General features: G+C 41.8%; 1 protein-coding gene across 1 annotated transcript; it reads left to right on the forward strand.

The window, feature by feature from the left end:
- Positions 1-6: 6 nt before the first annotated feature.
- LOC109475902 (mucin-17-like) lies at positions 7-9,584 on the forward strand. Its single transcript, XM_019776723.1, has 9 exons — positions 7-94; positions 532-664; positions 1,339-1,464; positions 1,851-1,976; positions 2,391-3,052; positions 6,699-6,823; positions 7,235-7,510; positions 7,948-8,067; positions 8,530-9,584. The coding sequence occupies exons 2-9, from the start codon at positions 556-558 to the stop codon at positions 8,687-8,689; spliced, it is 1,704 nt and encodes a 567-aa protein (XP_019632282.1). The 5' UTR covers positions 7-94; positions 532-555; the 3' UTR covers positions 8,690-9,584.
- Positions 9,585-21,594: the final 12,010 nt, after the last annotated feature.

Here is a 21,594-nt window from a genome sequence, read left to right on the forward strand (position 1 = left end):
AACTGCAGTCAGCAGTGTGAGAACACAGAAGGGTCCTTCAACTGCCTCTGTCAGGACGGGTTCACACTGGCTTCTGACGGGCAAGACTGTGAGCGTGAGTGCTCCTTCAAGTTCACAATAAATTCTATCAGTTTTAAACAGATACATTGTGAACGCTGTGTCATAAATACGACCAACAGTTTCTATTTTAGACTGTACTAGTAATGCAAATCGTAACGTCGAATGGCGGTTATAGCGGATATACAGAAACGGATCCTGCATAATGGTTTGTACTAGCACATTACTCTATATTACCTACATGTACTGTCAAAGAGAATACAAGTTTTGACCACAGGCATTGTTTATGAAGCAGGTAAAACGCTTTTTCTGCCACAGGAAAATGAAACTAAGGTAAGCCTATAATCCCAATGCTTACAAACATACACAGGAGATGATTACTGCATCACGTACCAAATATAGCTTTAGGACTATATTTAAGTAACAAAAAGCGTCACTATTGCCTGGATCATAATTCACTGTTACTGTTTGCAGCTGACAATCCGTGCAGTGCAGAAAATGACCCGGGATGTGACTCCGGCTGGTGTATCACTAACGACCTCGGTACGGCAGAGTGCGTCTGGTAGGGCGGGGTATGTGCTGTCATCTGACAACAGGACATGTGAAGGTATGTAGGAGGTACTCATCGTTTACGGACCTTCTATCTGCTGGCGTCGAATGTGCCAAAGACAGTACTGGGAATGTTTTTAATGCATCTGAAGAGCTCGAGGCAAGTTTAACTGCTCATAATCTGTCCTTTACGGGCAAAGAAGTATCGAAGACGAGTAGTTATGAGTGCGTGCGTATTTTGATATACTTGTATATACTATACATTTTATATACGTGTATATTTGTACCATAGATTGGCAACCAAGTGACTATACATGTATTGATTTGTTCAGCTGTATAGTTAGAAATACTTTAAAAGTACTTGAACAAGTTGTCAGATAAAACAATTAAGCTGGTGTTTTACGCCGAAGGGCGGTTATACCGATAAGGATACAATTATTATGAAAAGAAAAGGCGTAAATGTCGACGTTGCAAAATTAGATATCCTGCCTATCTGCCTATGTGCACAGGCCAGGTACTGGCCCCTTGTTCCCCTCCGTCAGGTTCCTCCAGCCAGCTCTATCAAGGGCAATAGTCTCTGCTACACTTAGGGTAATCCCTGTGTCACTCTGTATCTGGTCTTTCCACCTCTTGGGTGGTCTTCCCCAGGGTCTAGATATGATACTGTGAAGATATATCCATTTGATAATATGAAGATATATCCAGTATAATTTAATGCTGGCTCGTCCGCAGACTATGACGAGTGTTCCGCCGGTGGTCACCACTGTTCTCAGCTGTGCAACAACACCGCTGGGGGGTACAGCTGCTACTGTGGAGAGGGGTACTACACTGATGAAGACAAGGGCCATCTGTGTTTGGGTAGGGACTCCAACATAGATTGAAGGCAAAGATGATTCAACCCCCTAACACTGGCATTTTACAATATAATGTCTCGGACCTAATGCATTAACAAATGGACTCTCCCAGAATAATTCTTTATGTAACAGACATACAGCCACTGATGAATGCTTTTACAAAGGTTCTGACGATCCCTATGATGCAATTGCAGACGTTTGGCAGATACATTTGCATGAAAGAGACAGCGTACAAATGCATTCGCTTTATGTATCAACTACATTCAAATTAAGTCTTTTCATGTTCATGTATGTAGGTATTTTCATGTTCATGTATGCTTCCCAACATTGGCTAAAAAATCAACAATATTACGCGATATGTATTTTTTGTACATGTACGGCTGCCAACAGACATTGATGAGTGCTATGAGGGGGCAGACAACTGTACAGACCTGGAGACGTGTGAGAACGATCCCGGCTCCTTCCACTGTACCTGTACAGAGGACGCTGTACTAGTGGGAGACACATGCGTGCTTGGTAAGTTTTCTCTAATTCAACTTATTAAGGAATTGAGCCAGGATGTCTTTATCTTCTTTTCTCTGTATCAATTACTAGAGTTTCTGTACCAGTACTACTGGAAGACTGCCTTACAGCATAACACATAATTCATACACATACACATACACATACACATGCACATAGACTTATATTTACTGATAAGCGCAAGGCCATTGCATGCTCCTTATAAGCTACTAAATGTGTAATAACAACTTTCAAAGGTCTTTATGTTCTTCAAGCACGGGGCCAATAATCTAGGACTGCATGCAATCCCTACCACGTGCACTAGCATGTAAGTCAAATGTGCGTAGGAAAGGAGTGTCTTAAATAACAATGTATTTACAAAAAATCCATTCACCGAAACTGCACATTTGAATTGTTTCCATCTACCAGTGACTTCAACTCCAGCCGTGAAAATAAAAACGACCAGTCAGGCCACAACCTATCAGACTACCACTTCCAGCACATCTATGGAACAACACTCCAGCCTTCTTCAGACCACCACGACTTCTACTACTACTACTACTACTACTCCTGTAGCTCCCACCTCTACTGAAACCACCACACCCAGGTCTTCTGCAATGACTAGTACCCCGCGTTCTCCTGCCTACCGTGTTACTATCCCTCCAGCCACCACCAGCACCAGTAGTGTAACGAGCACCACTGTTCCCACTACCGCGTCCAAGTCATTCACTGCAACCGCTAGCATTGCTGCTTCCACTACCTCAAGCACCACTAACACTTCAACGACCATTACCGCTACTGTAACAACACCATCTACTGCCGCCACTATTCCCAATTCTTCCCGCAAACTCACTACGGCCACCGGTACAGTCACTGTGGTTCCTCTAGAGCCCGTGGAATCTACTACAGTAACTAACAATGCTCAGTCCGAAACTACTGGTAAACAATTTTCGGGTACTACTACCACCCAACCTCCCGATACACCAACCAGGAGTGAAGCAACTGATATACAACTGATAGAGGATCCAACTGCTCTGAGGCCGCATGAACAGAACACAGTGGTTCTGACCATTATGATGACAATAGGCGAGGTAAGAAAAGTCTTACGCCAAAAAGCAGTTACTCAAGCAACTGGATATGATTTTGAAAACGTCAGACGTTTCAGCTAGTATCCACTAGCTTTCGTCAGTGACTGAGAGACCAGAGGGGAAAACAGATTTATAAGCACAACCTATTGATTGATATGCAAATAAAGTGAAGCCAAATTTTTGGAAGTCGAAAAAGGAACAAAAGTCAGACAAGCCAAGACAAGATGATGCAAATTAGTCTGAAAGCTCCTGTTATACAGAACAGGAGCTTAAGGTGGTCCAGAAGGATAGCTGAGGCATATTTAGAAATACTACGAACTCTATCTGATATGGTAGTCTTTTGGGTCTATTTTTATAATTTTCTTTCGTCTGGTCACTATGGCCACATTTTGGCCGCCAAATTGACCGCCAAATTGTGCATTTTTTTCACGCTCCAGCCAGGCCCCAGTGGGGGTGTGCACATTATTTTTAAAAGCTACTCCGCCGCTCGACCAATCAGGCTCGCTGGTCATTACGTAAACTGAGAGCTTCACTTTCATAATTTTTGGGAAGGGAAAAGACACTGGAAAAGAGAGTTTTACTGAGCGTTTGATGTCAGTTGTTTGCAAAACGTTTTGGGTAAAAACCTGCCAAATGCAAAGAATAATAATTTTCTGAAAACACAAGCCGTTTCCATTGTTTATCACACTTCGTATCGGCAAAATGTTGTCAAGTTGCAACACACAACCAGAGATAAGCAGCCACACAAATCACCAAAAACGCCAGAAATAATCTGACAACTTCCTATATAAAAACATTCGACTGCCAAAAGAAACGAAGCTGTCTGCTTTGAGCCACAAGTTAGATCTTGGTTTAGTTATGAGCGGCCTGGCGGACCGGGTCATTGCATGCATAAAGAGCCGCGCTTGGTAGTTCATACTCGGCCGTCATTATGCGGCGTTATCCTTTGTGTTCTTTCATGATTTTCACAGACAACTCATTAAGTAATTTTCTACCGAATAAAAACGCGTCTCTACCTGTGCACTGTCTTATTATTCTGAGTTTGTATCGACTGCAACACGTTTGTAACTACTAAACGTTAACGTTACGTTCTAGTGAACAGACATGATAAGAACTACTAGTATTTTTTATAAAATCTACGTTTTTATTGAAAAATACGATACTTACAAACTTCAGCAGAATTTTTACATAATCTTACGGTAACTGCTAAAAATTAATCTTTTAGGATTTACAGCATACAGCAAATAGTAGCCGCTTACAAAAAAAATCAGTTCCAACAGATTTACAGAGATAGTCCGTACTTTTCAGATAGAACATAGAACGTCGTGCGTGAAAATTATTTCCACAAGTCTAGGACAACGTGCAACGTAAATTCACATAATCAACAAAATTATACTCGCTCATAATCTCATACCACGTCCGGGCAAGCTTTTTTCCAGGGCTATCTACTCCGGTATCGCGCGATAACTTTTCAGTGTTGTGATCTTGCTGATCGTCAATCTCCTCTGGGGGTAGGCCTAAAAAAACAAGTCCGTAACTCCAAAATACCCCGGCAGATTTTCTCCAATAAGGTCTCAGAATAGTCCATAAACCTTCATCTGCAAATCTACGTAGGATACGGCCGTGAAAAAGATCGTCTACCGGCCCAAATGCTGGCGCAAAGCGCATAGCTTTCTCCGCTCGTAAACAAGCCACGCCATCCGCCATTTTGGGTGAGTCACGTGACCCCTACTCGCGCGAAATCTTAGCGTTCTTTTTGGCTGTTCTTTTTACTGGACATATCCCCGGCCTGTTTTTCCAAATAGCGCCGCAGTAAGCTAAATACAGCGTGCTGACAGGCCAGTGACCCATTTTTCGGTGGGAGGGATGGGCGCCCTTGGAATGGCGACAAAAAATTGGCGATTTCGGCTCTTTCGGGCTTCAAAATGGACATTATGTAACCCCTACGACATATACAGCATTTTAAGAATGAAACTGTGGAAAAAATGTTCATGGAAAGAGACAAAAAGGTGGTATTTTTTGAAAGATAAGCTTATAAACTAAAATCGTATGCGAGGCCGACACACTGCGCCGCTTTATATGTTGGGGAGGGGTGCTGGCGCATGACACTGTTGACATTTACGAAAAAAAATTCATAAAAAATCAACACTTTGAGATATTAAAAAATGCTCGCATACGTTTGTTCCTATTACTAGTGTGTGCCTTTCAACAAAATATGGTGAATAAAAACCAAAGCGCTGGCCAGAAAAATTGATTTTTCTAAAAAGGGGGCGTGGCTCATAACTCGAGATGACGTCATGATTACGTCATCAAATTTTGCATAAATTATCATCTTGCACTAAGGTACTCACACAAAAAAAATCAATGACCATAGGTAATCCTAAGTAGTATTTTTAGGATGTCCCCAAAGTCCTCAGCCACCCTTCCATACCACCTTAAGTGTTGTTTGTTCTCGGGGCTGGGAGTGCCAAATCCCAAGTGCCGGAAAGATCGACCCGTAGCCCCCCTTCCCTGTTGAGGGTGGGGTTGTACATTCTTTCATATATTGCCTCTTTAACACCCCGTTCCCACCAGCGTGTTTCGCGGTCTAAGATATCCGTGGACTCGAGTTTGAAAGAGTGACCCTGGTTGTGTTGTAGATGGTGGAAAATAGCTGAGGAGTAACCGTTGGCACTAGGTCGGCAATGTTCTTTGTACCTTACTTTGAGCTTACTTTGTTCCTTTTTCGACTTCCAAAAATTTGTCTTCACTTTATTTGCATATCAATCAATAGGTTGTGCTTTATAAACCTGTTTTCCCCTCTGGTCTCTCAGTCACTGACGAAAGCTAGTGGATACTAGCTGAAACGTCTGACGTTTTCAAAATCATATCCAGTTGCTTGAGTAACTGCTTTTTGGCGTATCGTATTACCTGGATGTCTAACCTTCATCGACGTAAGAAAAGTCTTCCTTATTTGTTATGGGCGGCTATTGGACCGGACGGTATGACGTCATCACGCACAATGCAAACCCAGCATTACGTCATTCTGTCTCGGCCTGGGGCCTCCGACCGTGTCTGGAGCCGAAACCGGCCCACGTACCCAACCCATGACGGGTTTTTGCTGGGAATGGGCGCCACAGCGCATAGTCAACCTTTGGCTTCAGACAACTATTTTCCCATAACTTCATACCGGAGGTCCATGGCCGCGCATAACACAAAGGATAATTTACAGATGCACAGTGCACCCCCAGTTCTTCCGCGACCGGGGTCCTTGGTAGTGCGCGGTAAAAAAAAAAAGTTACGAAAGGGTTTTGAGGGTCCAAGTTTGAGGTTACAATTCTCTTTTTTAGCCTTCATTTTGGAGTGAAAATAATATTTTATTCCGTTGATTTTACCAACATTAAAGAGGTTGAAGAAACCAAACTCAATCTTGTAGCTGAAGAGATATGCTTACGTCCCATAGACAGTTATTCTCCTTTCGAATTATTCCACGGCAGAGACGGTCGCTAGACTTGAGGGTGTGCAGCTTCGAATAGAAACGCCAAATAAATTGGGGTGTGCTCCCTTGATTTAGTGCCCTTGGATGCTTTTCTAAAAGAAACAAAAACTTTTATACCATCAATTACAGACCCCCTGTATGACCACAACCGTATCTATTCTCTTCTGATAGTTTACTAATGAAGTAAGGATGGACTTCAAGAACAGAGTTGCTGAGATCATGTCGTCTCACTGCCGAAGGCTGGTGAGGGAAGAGCGGGAATGCCAAAGGAGAGATGGAGACAGGAAACGACGATCGTAAGTTCTGTGACTTTGTACTGTAAAAACTGTTCAATTGTACTGGGAACATAAGAATGACCATCATTCGTTAGATGTGCACACTTACAAGCATGTTTTGTACACGCATCTTACATGACTAGTTTTTCCCGCATAAGTATATAAAAAAAATCCAACAAAGGCTGTTTGGCTACTTTTACAATACATAACCATACCAAGTATTTTATTCCGTATGAAAGTTGCAATACCTGAAATAGTAGATCACATTAGTATGTGTAGTATGTAAGTGTCATTGCTGTACTCTTCTCCCTGTTTATCCATGACCTGTAATTAACTTGTTAGAGCACAAGCGTACAATAAAGGTCATTCATTCATATTTTCCTTCCCAAGCCAAATTTATAAGAAGAAGAATCTTATGCTTTGTTTCTTCAGGCCAAGCCCGATTGTCTTCACCCCTGCCCACGTGTACATCCCCGTTGGTTACCCCCGACAGTCCGCTACCAGAGACGGCATCCTGCTCGCCTTCTTCATCATCCGCCCAGACTCTGCCGACGACTTCCTTCCTTTCCCAGTCGACTCCATCATGACAGCTGTGACGAGCAACCAGCTACAACTACAGCAAGATCTGGGCTCCAAACCGATCATTAACATGTTGCCTTACGAACAGTATCTTTATGGCATCACTGCTTCGTCCACTGCAGACACAACGTGAGTCTTACATCACTGTCAAAATGTGCGTGTCATCAATGGAAAGTTTCCCTCTGAAAAATAATCATTGTAATTGCTAACACAAAAGAGTGAAGGTGCCCAAATTTCGTATTATAGATGGTATATGTCAAGCGAAGAATCTAACGCCTAGTCCGGCTCTATCTAGGAATGATTGTACTTCATGCACTCCAAATGCAAAGGTATCCAGTTCTGTGTCTAAGAAGCTTTCCTAGCTATATTTTTGCATACAAGTGGCTCAATTTGGGCTGCCAAACCCAGCATTTGAAAAGAGTAAGTGAGATTAACACACACCACTACCAGTGGACTAGTCCCCTGCTGTGTGGCCCAGGGACCACGAAACGGAGATTGGCGCCGTAATATGCGAACGTCAACTGTTGTGGCGATGGCTTTAACTTAACGTTAATTATCTCAAACAGCACCGATGAAGGCAGTCCATCAGGAAAGCCAGAAGAGGACGCCGAGTTCCCCGTGGTTGCAGTAAGCGTAGCTGCTGCTGTGTTGGCCGTGGTGGCTCTGGCGACTGCAGTCGTTGTCGGGTAAGTCTTCCATGGCAAATAACATTCTGGTACTTACGGTATCAATGAAGCTAGTTAAGCTTCGAATGCACATACTTTATACATGCTTGTCTTTACAGAAGCTTCAACATGGTTTAGATTTAGACAATCTTTCAGATTAGATGGTATCTCTCGTTAGCATTTAAAATTAGAGCAGCCACATTATGATTGTTTTTAAGAATTTATCGTACGATCATAATAACCTTTAACCTGTAAACATCATTTTAACCTGATCTAGCTGAGACTTCAAAAGAATAATTGATTGACGTTACATGAATACATGATATAACATCACATTGTAGGCCAAATCAACATTGTGCATATCCTATACATATATTTTGCAACACTGAAGCATTGATAAACTAAGATAGAGCTACATAATAAAAGAGAACAAAATCAGCAGTGTAATTAATAACATATGATGTCTTTGCTACCTGTTTGTAGTCTGAAGAAGAGCCAAACCACTTCGCACCGTGTGAGAGAAGCGCCACCTTACAGCCTGACACCGGCACTGCAGTACGACGAATCCGTGAAGTGTTTGAAACCAACTAAGGAAGTCTGGGGAACAGACAATCCAGTCATCACCATGGACAGCAAAGTCTGAGGGTTTCTATAATAATACATGGCATAGAAGTACCTAAATATTCATAGCTGCGTTGCATACAGCACAGAAGAGTGTGGCTTGCTTTATGTGTATACTCGTATATTCAGATTTTCTTTAAGTGACATTCTCGAAATATCACAAAGCATCATTATACTAATTCAAAGTGATTCTTATCTCGTGACATATAGCTTTTCTATAGTGGAATCGTTCTAACACGATACCTTTGCCCGTAGTTTTACAAACATATATGCGTTGTCTTCAGGTGAAATTGACAAGCAGGACAAAAGACGTAATCGATTATCAGACTACCAATTTGGAGCATGGATCATAAATCAAATTTGCGATATAATCCAGACTGATGATTCGTATTGTGAATTCATAATGTTTTTTTACATATCGGATGTATAGAATTGATGCATACTTCTTGCATAATATTACTAATGTAAAAGTTATGTTCTCTTTTTACAAATTAATACTTAGCTTTCATGTTTAACAAACTTGGTTGACAATCTTATGTCTACAGTTACATGAGTGCAAACACTTTATATGGGACATTATGACACAGAGTTCACATTTTAATGGACACCATGAGCAAAAATGAAGCATAAAACCTGTGAAATATCATGCAGCCCCTTTATTTCTTTATAACGATCACTGTACTTTATTTGAATAGAGCTGTGTAATAATCCGTGTATTTTATGACACCATCCATTGCCTTGGATTGCGATGGAGATGCCGGCGCTAAGCAGTTCGAGAATGTCTTACTCGGTTGGGTTAAGGCGTCCTAGGCTTATGGGAAAGTAGTATTCTATACTTATGCTTGTAACTTTTAATAGCTTGGTCGCACCGCGACGAAACTTCACACAGTTTTAGTTGTACATGAAACGCATCGAATAAAGGGTACTTCAGTTTTTCTACACCTGGATTTTGGGCTAGAAATACCGTTTATTTCATGAATTTACGCACAGGCGGTAATAACACCTTCCATCGTAATATTTTACAAGATGAAAGCCAGCCCCATACAGGTTATTTCTGTCCGAGGCTATTTTGTTTAAAATGGGTATTTTGTTTTAGTTTTGGGTCAAAATCACAAGAAACAGCAATTTTCAAGATGGCGGCCCTGAGCTAGGTGTGTGATTGTGTGCTCCAAACAATTTCGACTTTCCACGCGTATTTGACCCACGTGGAGCTCGAACTGGTCTCTGCCTGTTGTGGGCCGAACTCTTATCGAGATTTTTAGGATGGGTAAGAGAACTAGGCGCTCGAGGGGTTCTAGTAGCGCAGATGAAAGTAGCACATCTCTAAAAAGGAGCAGCCCCCCACCCAAGACACTAAAGATGGCGTCGGCTAAAGGTAGCGAGGGAAGTTTGCAGTCTCTGTCACCGGAATTACAGACGCTCGCGCAGCTAATCCTGAAACAGACTCAAGAGCAACAGGAGACCCTTCTAGGTCAGTTTCAAGACGTCGGGGAAAATCTCTCGAACCAAATTCGCGCTCTGGACAACAAAGTCGAAGGGCTGTCTGCAGACTTAACCAAGTTACGCGTGCGTGTGGGAGCCACCGAGAAATTCCAAAAAGCCGCCGCGGAATTCCAAAAAGCGGAAATTCAGGATTTACGCAGTGCTTTGGTCGAGGAACGCCGCGAAAGACTGAAAGCAGACCTACTGGCCGAGCGGTACTCTAGGAAAGCGGATATAATCATTCGGGGTCTGCCATATAGCCAAGACGAAAACTCGGAGCAGATATTTGCGGGATTCCTGACCGAAAAGCTTCACCTGGATCCGGTACCGTTTGCAGCTGTTCACCGACTCTCGAAGCCAACAAAAACACGACCAAACCCACCCCTGCTTGCCAGACTCCTAAACTTTAATGATCGAGACCGTATCCTACGGGAGGGAAGGAAGTTACGTGGAAACAAAGATGGCTTGGCGGTTTATGAGCATCTTCCACCGCCTCTGCAAGCTGCGAGAGCCAACCTAGTTCCAGATCGAGAAGCTGCGCTAGAGAAAGTTAAAGGTACGGATACTAGAGTGTCGATATGGGTGCCTCCAAAGGCTACCACGGCGGTCTGTCACCACGGTATTCTTTCCCATTGGCGGGGGCGTTCGATAAAGTATCGGGTTACAAGACGCTATTTTGGGCTAACCGTAAAACATTTGAAAATAAACAAAATAGTATCGAAGGGAAATTTTTTTTGAAATAAAATAAAAATATCGTTTTTAGATACATTGAATGGTGATTTTTTGCGCAAGATGTGTGATTTTTTTTGATTTCGTTAGAAAAGTCGATAATTTTCGGGATTTCGGAGTGCCATATTTTAGCCAATCAGCGTTTTAATGTGGCTACATATATTACGCAAGATTACTGATTTTTATATTTTTCGACGACTAGGAATAAGATGAAAAATCGTGTTTTAGGGATTTTTTAATTTCAAACTCTAAGTATAGTTTTGGTCGACAAATAGGTGAAAAATTTGATTTTTTTGGCATTTTTCGCACATAATTACCCATAATTCAAAATCAAGCGCATTTTTCAAAAATCCCTAAAACACGATTGTCGGGAAAGCCGTTACAGTCATTTTGAGCCGTCAATGAGGTAGGTTGGACTCTCCATGCTTCCAGGTTAAAACGAGTTTTGCAGGCATGTCGCGCCGTAAATTACGCGGAGGTGGTTCTATACTCCGATTCGAACGTTCTACGCACAGATCACGTTGCGCTGTGCATAGCTTATAGAGGAAACGTTATTTGCAGTATTATTTTACCGACTCTGTTCTGAATTACTGCGTACAACCAAGGACATTCTAGAATGTTCTTGGTGCAACATGATAATTAACCCGGTCACCAGACTCTCGCCATGTGGCATTTTCCTCTGTCTCAGCAGACAGTCGCGCAAACTTTATTCCTTCGGGGATACACCCAGCCCGGTACTCTCCAAGCAGAGGTTTGAGTTTGGGGTTATTTTTCGCGTGTTTTTAGACATTTTTTATCGGGTTTTCTCTTTTGCACTGGAATTTTCCTCTCACCCAACTGGGTTGGGTGAATAAAAAAAATCCAGTGCAAAAGAGAAAACCCGATAAAAAAGCCTAAAAACACGCCCAAAATAACCCCAAACTCAAACCTCTGCTTGGAGAGTACCAGCCCGGGCGCTAAGCTGAGCCGGCGGCGGCACATGTAAGTTACATGTTGCACCGCCGGACCCGGGGAATTTATGCCCAGCGAAACTGCGAGCGTCTGCAATGACCAGCCAGGTTAATGTTTTCGTTTTAAATTATGATCAACAGTAGCAGCATTAGTAGACATGTGCTAGTGTAGTTGGTAAACTGTGTAAACTTCATGATATCCTGGTGATAACACGTTTGATACAAGTAAATCAACTGCCCCCCTCCCACACTAGTATTTCGCCCTTTTGAAGTATACATGTAAAAAGATCAGATTTTTGAAAACAAGCAACACATTTCCGTGCACTATAGACACACTCGTTTGTTATTGAAAGTCATTGCGCCTGGTAAACCATGTTAGCAAAGTCAATTTGTACCATTTCTCCCATAGAAGTGATTATGACTTTCTACTAAGTTAATTTTGTTGTGGATTCGAGGCATCAGCTGTACTATTTAATCTTACACATCTTTAGTTGGTTACAAATGGTTAGTTTTGAGATGGTCAGTGTAATCCAGTGAAATGTCACATTGTATGTCAGCAAAATCTTTTAAAAAATAAATAGCAATAATAAAAAGTTTGGTCGTATATGATAAAGAACAAGAATCTATGAGTAAGACTGTATTTGACGAATGTATGTAACTGTGCCATAATTTCAAGCCCCTAACTGACTCAGTCTAATGGGTCCTGGACCTTTTTTTAACACGCTGACCAGTACATAAGCTGGCTGCATGACCAGACAAGGCGATCGATACAATGTTGTCTATTTTTTCTGCCACTTCCATCTGCAGCAATTTTTTAACGAATAACTGACTGTGATTCAAGACATCACAATCAGACAATAATATTAGGCGTTTGGGCCAGATGTTTTTGGAAATAAAATATTAGTCATGATAATATTCAGAAATCCAAACTAAACACAATAAAGAACAATTATGTTCGTCCCCATCTAATTGGCACACCAACCATTCCTCCTACTGAATACACTTTACCTTTTTTTTTAGCACATTGTACATCTGAAAGTTGCCTAGCTTCTCTCCTGTACGGTGTATCAAGGAATATCATTAAGGTATGAGAAGATTTGGACTTATATATTGTATGTAACATAATGCAGTTGCTGTGGTGTAGTGCTGTTTCAGAGTAAGTGACAGTTGCACTTTTTATTATTTTATGCTTTGTCAAATAATGTGTAACAGGTCATTTCAGTTGTGAGCAGTTAAAGAATGCAACAAGAAAATGGTATTCATATCCTGGTTCCATTTGAGTGTAGTATACATGTATATATTACCAGTAGAGTATTTTAGAATTATTGGAACCAGTCACCTAGAGTCCATGATGTCTTGATTAATGTTAAAATTACAGTAGTACGTACATATATTATACATTGATAGACTTGAATTAAAAATCCAACTGCCCCAGTGGAGAAGTCTTTACAAAATATTGTCAGGTTCAATGCTAAGACTTTGATTGCTTTTCACTGACTACAATCGTGTGTTTTTAGGGCCTTTTAGGAGGACAGTGGAGATACAGACAGAATGGAAGACCCAGAGAGGTATATATGTTGCAAGCAATTTTCCTAACTTACATGCATAATATTATGACTTCTCAATGATTGCAGTAGCATTATCAGTTTAATGGTTGGATGGTTTGATGTCATGTTTGATACAAAAGAGATTCATGATGACAATCAATGTTGAAAAACTGATAAATCAATCACTCGGGTCGTGATTGCCCGTGCCAATCAAACAAATCTGTTTTACTGTTACGGTATCCCATCAGCATACCCTGTGATTCATCAACTTCAACAGTTCAAGAACATATGTTCCATACTAATACAGAAAGTTCTTCCGTCCAATCAATATAGCAGTAGAACAAGTTTATAATGCCATTATTACTTACATGGGAATAATTTTTCTTGTTACCCTAGAATCAACATTTGATTTTGATTACATGTAGTTTGATTTTATTGATTTATTTTTTACCAGAATTTTGGACAATATTCCTAAGTGCAAAAAAATGTGCCCCAACCCCATTTGGAATTTAAAATAGAATGTCACTTACCTTGTAGTCAAGTTGGAGAAGCTCAGTATGTAACAGTAATAGTATTGGTACAGGCCTTAGGATAAAATGACTGTGAAGATGAAATTTGGTTCACTTAATATAATATTTACATGTATGACCATGACTATCTTTTTGGTATTGTACCATAAATTTGAGGTACTTGATCTACAAATCTTAGTACAATCCCCTCTAAATCTTCAATATGTCACACTTACTGGCCTCTATATAGTGTACATTCTTTCAGAAACAAAATATCAGTACCCCAGCGATAACCAGCTCAGGTCCCGCTCACTCACTGCCATGTTAGACGTTTTTCAGTGCATCAATGTAGTGTAATATATATACTGTACCATTGCTCAGATTTCTGGGACTGAACTGTTTGCAAATTGTGTTGGTAAATTGCTCAGGACCAATCATCAATCCATTTCCACACCAATAAATTGCTTTTCTTGCTTCATGTTACATTAAATAATGCTTTTTGATGTACAAGTACATTAAATATAATTGTTGCTTTTGAACTTTAAAGTGCTGTTGGAGTCATGAGGGGTAACCTATGCCCATTTTTTCCCAACAATTTTGCATATTGATTTTTCAAGTTGCATGTACAGTACATGCATGTAACTGGAAATAAGTATATTGAGAGCACGACACAAACTAGCATAGACTAACTGTCAGGTATATAAGGCAGCTTTTAGTTCATTATATGGATAACATCCTCTTGGAACCCCCAAACTGATGCGAGCTTACAAATAAAAAAAGTTTGGCCAAACAAGTTGCCTTTTCTTATAATCAAAATCTATGTAGTCATGAAGGTTGAACAAATGAATAAACACACAGTATGGTATGGCAAATAATAGACTTCTTCTTTTTGACTATGTTAATATCGTTTTCCAAAATTTTTGTTGCAATTTACAGCATACATTTGCTTATTTTGCAGCTCTTTTGTTCCATTTACAGCACAGAAAAATGTTTTTCTGTGGATGAGCATGTGATTGTGAGCATGGATTCATACATAGTCCATATAATCAAATCAACAATTGGCCTTACAGAAAAGCCATGCAGGTGGTAGGATGGTATGAAAAATTGGAATAAAGTACCTAAACAGACTCACTGGACAGAAATGCTGAGTATGTGAATTCAAAGGACAACAGCCCCAGGTACAGCTACATGTGTCTGTGGTATGGTGGCTTGGCCTTTTCAAGCATGTAGTTTTCTATAATAATTATACATGTATGTGTCTAATGCACTGGAAAATTAAAAACATGGCAGCAGGATTTGAGAGCAGGTCTCAAAATGGATCCCATTACTTTGATAAGAACTGATTAATTCTCAACATAGAAATAATAATAAAATCATTTATACATTACAGTATATTATATATATACTGGTATAGTAGCCAGTATTATCTACACAAATTGGAGAACAGTACCTGAACCCAAATCAGTGTGTCCCCACCCCACCGCCTGATCTGTATGTACATTGCACAATGACATAAACAATCATGGCATTAAGCCTGGACCATAAAGGTATTGGTTTTTGTCCAAAATTACCTTTTTTTTTTGTTCACAACAAACTTAAAGAAAAAAGAAATGTTGGGTAGACCGATCATATATATGTCTCAATTTTTTATAGTGTTACGTGTGGCAAGTCTAGGGCCTGCACCCGTCCTAGCCAGCACAGGGGCCGCTGTAAGAAAGACCACAGTTTCTGGGAAGCCAGGCACATGGAAGGAAAGTTGAAAAGGGAGAGAGAGGAGCTGGAAGAGAAAGGAAAGAGACTGAAATGTGATCAGGCTAGGATAGAAGAGAAAAGCGTTGAAGTTGATGAAGACAGGTTAAAGCTGGAACGTGATAGATTAAAGTTTGAGAAGCATGTGAAGAAAGTGTATGAGAAAGAGAAGGAGATTAATCAGAAAAAGGATGAAACTGAGATGCTAATGCAATCGTTGCTGAAGGTGTTGAATCAGAGGGGGCTGCACTGAGAAGGAAACCCACTACCCAGGACATGATTGGCAACTCAACCTGGTATAGGCGGAGAAAGGAGACTAACGACATGTTGTCTTTTATCCACGGAGATTTAGATGGAGCCATTCTGGGAGCCTGGGAGTTCGTCTGTGCCTTTGCTACACCGGATCAAGTGGATAAGTTTATAACAGAGTACAGGAAAGGGAAGTATTTGCAGGGAAAGTTCAATTCACTAACAAAGAAGTTTGAATCTTCAGATCAGTCCATCAACCAGGCCATTGCTCTGAAATACAGAGGGTTCCTGTCCAGGAGGAAGTACGACGTCCAGTGCCGTACACTAACCTCTGTATTTGACCCCAATAAGAAGGTGTGGCTTCCCCGAAGTGTCAAGGTCGATGGTGTGGATGTTCGATCAATGAGACAGCTGTCCCACTACAAGCTGGACAGGTTTGTCAAGTCGATTGACATCGGCTCTTTGTACCATCTGCCTAGGGAGCTTGGAGTTACCAGGTCTGTCACTGCCCTAGTCCACATGGTGGTTGACCTGCATCTGAGAGTGCCACATCTGACCAAGCAGCTCCATTGGTTTAATGGAAAGCAGAATCATTTCATCTTTCAGTTTTCCGATGATGGCACTCGGGAGGCAGCGGAAATGCCAATGTCTGTAGGTTCGCTGACATGTTGGAACTTCCACAAGCGTGTCAGCAGCCGGGATCTGCACTATCTCTTACATCTTGTTAGTGTAGAGGAAACAGACGCAGTGATGGCGGACCTGTGGCAGCAACACACCGAGGAAATGGCACTGCTGGAGGGCTCGACTTTCACCATCAACGAGTCCAGAGTCACCTTCGAGTTTGTGCCTAGTGCTGACCAGAAATGGCAGTGCTGGGCCAACAATGAGACCACTAACGCTGCAACATTTCCATCTCCTTTTGCAGACGTTTCCAAGCACAACATGGCGGTTGTTGGTGGCTCCATTGGCAACACCTGGCAGCCATGGACAGCAGAGTCTCGGAGAAGGGATGCAGAAAAGGTGGAAGGTTTTCTTTCCACCTTACCAGCTGACCTTTCAGAGACCACAAGGAAGACGAAGCTAAATAACTACCTTGCTTCAAACAGGTTGCGCCAGCTGGGAATGCCACGTATTGGCAAGTTTGCAGAGCTCCAGCGCCCAGATCCACTGCATGCTGAGATCAACTCTGCATCACACTATCTGGATCTCCTCTACCATGAGGCAGTTTCACGTGGTGATGACTGTTTCTACAGGTTTCTGGACATCCTCCAAGCTCCTGTTCACTGCACAGAGCTCACCCGAGGGGTGTCTGCTGAAGTTGCACCGAAAGGTGGCAATGACAGGTTGGGCGTCGGTGCACGGGCTCGTACCTCTGCATCTGTTGCAAGTGCTGCCGAGGCATTCTTGCATTCAATGCAAAGCCTAACTGATGACTTGCCCCAACAGGATGCACAGCCTTTAGGTCTTGGTTTGAAGTCCTTGGCTAAAGACCTTCAGGATCACTTCAGCAGTGAAACCACCAGGCACAACAAGTGCCCAACCCGACTCATTGGTGAGCATGCCGTAATGCTGGAGGGTTTTGGTTACAGGCTTGTGGACAGTCTGAAGGTGCCAGGTGAGACTGCTACCCAGGAACTGCGGCGCTTGGTTCTCGGCAAAGTTGGCGAATGTTTAAGAGATGCAGCCTCTCTTTTCAGCCAGGTGCAGGGTGATGAAGGAGACTTGCAGACTCTTGAAGTAACCTGTAACCGCTATTACAATCTGTTGTGCCTTTTCCTGCCAGGTTCAGTGTCCCTTTCTGTTTGGACTCTAGCAAAGGCCATCCCATACCATGCCAGGATTCTGTGGAACAACTACCGTGTGGGATATGGCATTCTTTCTTTGCAGGCCAAAGAGTCCAAGCATTCCGCACTAAAGGCAGACCTCAGCTTGACCAACAGGTCAAAGAGCCGTGGGCAGATGAACAAATGGGTTCAAGTCTTCAGGAGTAACTTCATCCGCTCCTTCTACCTTGAAGAATACTGCCCTTCTCCACCAGCCTATAACCCGCACTTCCATTGCAGGGTTCCAAAACATGCAGGTCAGGCTGGTCACTGTCTCTGTGGACGTGAGATGTGCAACGAGGATGACGAGTTGTGTAGCACATGTGAGAAGGCATGCGCCGTTGTTGAGTGTGCTGATGATGGAAACCTTTCTCCCACAGTCACTATGCTACTAAAACCTCATGAGTGCAGTGTCTGCAGGGAGAGGTTTGCGGATGGCTGTGCACTCACAGCCCACAGTGCTACACACCGATCGTCATCAGGGACTCGTATTGATCCTCGTTCTCTCACCGTTGCGCAGATGCGGAAAGAATGTAAGCGGCACAGACTGGCAGTTGGGGGAAATAGAGCAGAGCTACTAAGAAGGCTGGAGGGACTATTTTCATTGAATTGTTAATGTCTTGTCATTGTTAATGTCTGAAATGTTGAAAGGGAGGCCATTCAGCAGTTTGGCCCACACACAGCAAATTACCTTTACCCCTCAAGTACGGACTGCACAAGTCCTTAAAAAGGACTGTGCATGTTCCGAAAGAGGGGGTTTCCCTTTAGGGACTGAATAGAGGGGGTTCCCTTTAGGGTGTGTGTGGCTCCACTCACAAAGGGAGGCCATGAAGATGGCCCGCACACATAAAATTACCTTTACCTCCCCAGTGGGGCTGAGGACCGGTGGACCCTATCCCCACCAATGGCCCTCAGTTTGTCCCGCTGGGAGGGTTTCCCTGACCATGGGTGTGTGCGTGGGCAGTGGACAGTCTAGCGCTGTACGAGGTAAGGACGACCTCGCCCTCCACGAGTTCTGCGACTCCACTGGTGCCAGCTGTATCGGCTCTGCCTTTCTAGCCGGCTTTGCCTTTCCGCTGGATCACACCGGTGGGGTGGAGAGGGGGGGCTTGCTATGTGGGAAACAGCCTGTCCCCCAAATATCTCTCTTCTATTCCCAGGCTAGAACTTCCCTCTACGTCCTTGTACTTATTTGTTTTGTGTATGTTCATGTCCTTATATACTGATGCATTTCCCCCTCATATCAATACACAGGGTCTAATAACATTATTCACTTTTTCCCTCGTATACTAAATCAGATGCTTTTTCCCCCTCGTATACTGATAACATGGTTTGACAACACTTTTTCCCTCGTATACTAAATCAGATGCATTTTCCCCCTCATGTACTGATAACATTGTCTGACAACACTTTTTCCCTCGTATACTAAATCGGATGCATTTTCCCCCTTGTGTACTGATACACATGGTCTGCTAACATTTTTTACTTTTTCCCTTATATACTGATTCATATGCTTTTTCCCCCTCGTGTACTGATGACATGGTCTGATAACACTTTTTACTTTTTCCCTTATATACTGAATCATATGCTTTTCCCCCGTGTACTGATTCACATGGTCTGCTAACATTTTTTACTTTTTCCCTTATATACTGATTCATATGCTTTTCCCCCGTGTACTGATACACATGGTCTGCTAACATTTTTTACTTTTTTCCTTATATACTGATTCATATGCTTTTCCCCCTTGTGTACTGATTCACATGGTCTGCTAACATTTTTTTACTTTTTCCCTTATATACTGAATCATATGCTTTTTCCCCGTGTACTGATACACATGGTCTGATAACATTATTCACTTTTTCCCTCGTATACTAAATCAGATGCATTTTCCCCCTCGTGTACTGATAACATGGTTTGACATCACTTTTTCCCTCATATACAGAAACAGATGCATTAATGGAACACTTTTCCTCCCAAACTTTCTCATGCCTTATACCAGGTTGCCTTAAATATAAAGTACATTTTGTAATAAAGCTCCCTTTCATCAATACCAAATCTACTGTCAAATTTTAGACAGTGTGTCTATGGAATGTGGGTTTTCTTCAAAGGCTGTTACTTAGTATGAATTGAATATTTACATTGTATAGCTTCATGAAAATTATAATGTTTTAACTATGTTTTAACTAAATGTAATACATTCTAAGTGGTACAAATCTTGCTTGTTACACTTACAGGTCACCATTTTCCATAGAAGATCTACATGTTCTTGCAGCACATAGATACGTAATAGCCTGGTTACCAAACCTATTATAGCTCCCGAGTCCTACATCCTCTCCGCGGAGAGGATGTAGGACTCGGGAGCTATAATAGGTTTGGTAACCAGGCTACATAGATAAGTGACAAGATAGGAAACTCCTGTATATACTAGTATTATAAACACCTGTATATATTGTACATATTGTATATATATATATATTGTATTGATTGATTGTAAATATTGTGATTAGGTTCTGGCATCTCAGTAAAATGTCATGTTATAATCACGTGCACGTTCTTGGTCTTGTTTTTGCTCGACTGTCTTATCTAGATAAGATTCAGAATACCTCAGATAAAAGTTGGGCGCAGAGTTTTATTGAGAGTTATATTGAAGATTGACATAACCTGATTTACTATACCCTGAATAATCGCGCTCCTGGTTCCTTCCCAAACCCCAGATTGCGGTCATTAACCCCCAGCAGCCAGAGCTTGTGTAGACACAGACTAGACTTACATTGGTCACATCAAGTTTTTTTTTTTGTTTGTTTTCTGGCACAATGTTAAAAACATTAATCAGTATATCTTATATGGGGACTGTGAGTAGGGTGCAGTGACTAAGCATCTTGTATGCACCTATATAACTTTATAAGTTCTGTGCATAGTTTTGAGTGCACTTTATATTTATATTGGGAAAGGGGGACTATTCACAACAAAGCCATTTGCAAACTAACGTTTCAAGAATTGCTATTTGAGTATTAATACTATTACGATATTTGTATCTGGTGTATTCACCCATGCCGTAGGATCTAATGAGAGCACTAGTAGGCACAAAGAACTCGTTTCACAAACACAATGACATCATAATCATCATATCTCACGTCATTCTTTATTTGTTAAGTACCAAAAGAATTCTTGAATTTCAAACACCATAAAATTTATCATCATAATAGGCACCATTTTAAGGTTGTGTGTGAGCTAGCATTAAAATACTGTTCTTGTTCATCCATCATGTGTATGGCACATCTCACTGGCTCACAAGTTTTTAACATTGATCTCCAACAATTGCATAAACATAAACCTTGGGCAATACTTACTTCCGAGCCTAATTTCACATCCACCACTGTCAGCTATGACTAGTATGAGTTCAGATATATGTCCAGAAAGATCTCACCATTACAGTCTTTCTTGTAAATATCTGTACAGAGTGGTGGTAGTATGTGGTCTACTGTGTTTGATATCACTCAACCTGTACCCTATGAACCCTGGGAGTAAAGTTGACATTTTTACATCCACATGCATATGATTGAGGGTCAGAAATGACTAGATCATTGTTGGGAAAATTTGCCAACATGGAATATCATGACTAAAATGGCAAAAATCACTGCATAGTACAATGTCGCTTCTGCAACAATAGTTAGATGGGAAGGAACGCGGCCTGTTGTGGTAGGACATTAAGTGTCAGGATGTTTTGGGACTTGTCCTGGTCACTCCGTACTGTACACGTGTACAGTGTACATTGTCGCTCGGGTTCAGAGTCGCGGCCACATTCCTGTCCTGTACCAACAGTCGTGGGCTTGACCCTGACTACAGTCATCTGTTCCATAGAACTAGTCTGCATTCACTGCAAAGTTTA

This window comes from Branchiostoma belcheri, unplaced genomic scaffold (genome assembly GCF_001625305.1).
Source record: "Branchiostoma belcheri isolate BF01 breed outbred unplaced genomic scaffold, Haploidv18h27 scaffold350, whole genome shotgun sequence".
NCBI lineage: Eukaryota > Metazoa > Chordata > Leptocardii > Amphioxiformes > Branchiostomatidae > Branchiostoma > Branchiostoma belcheri.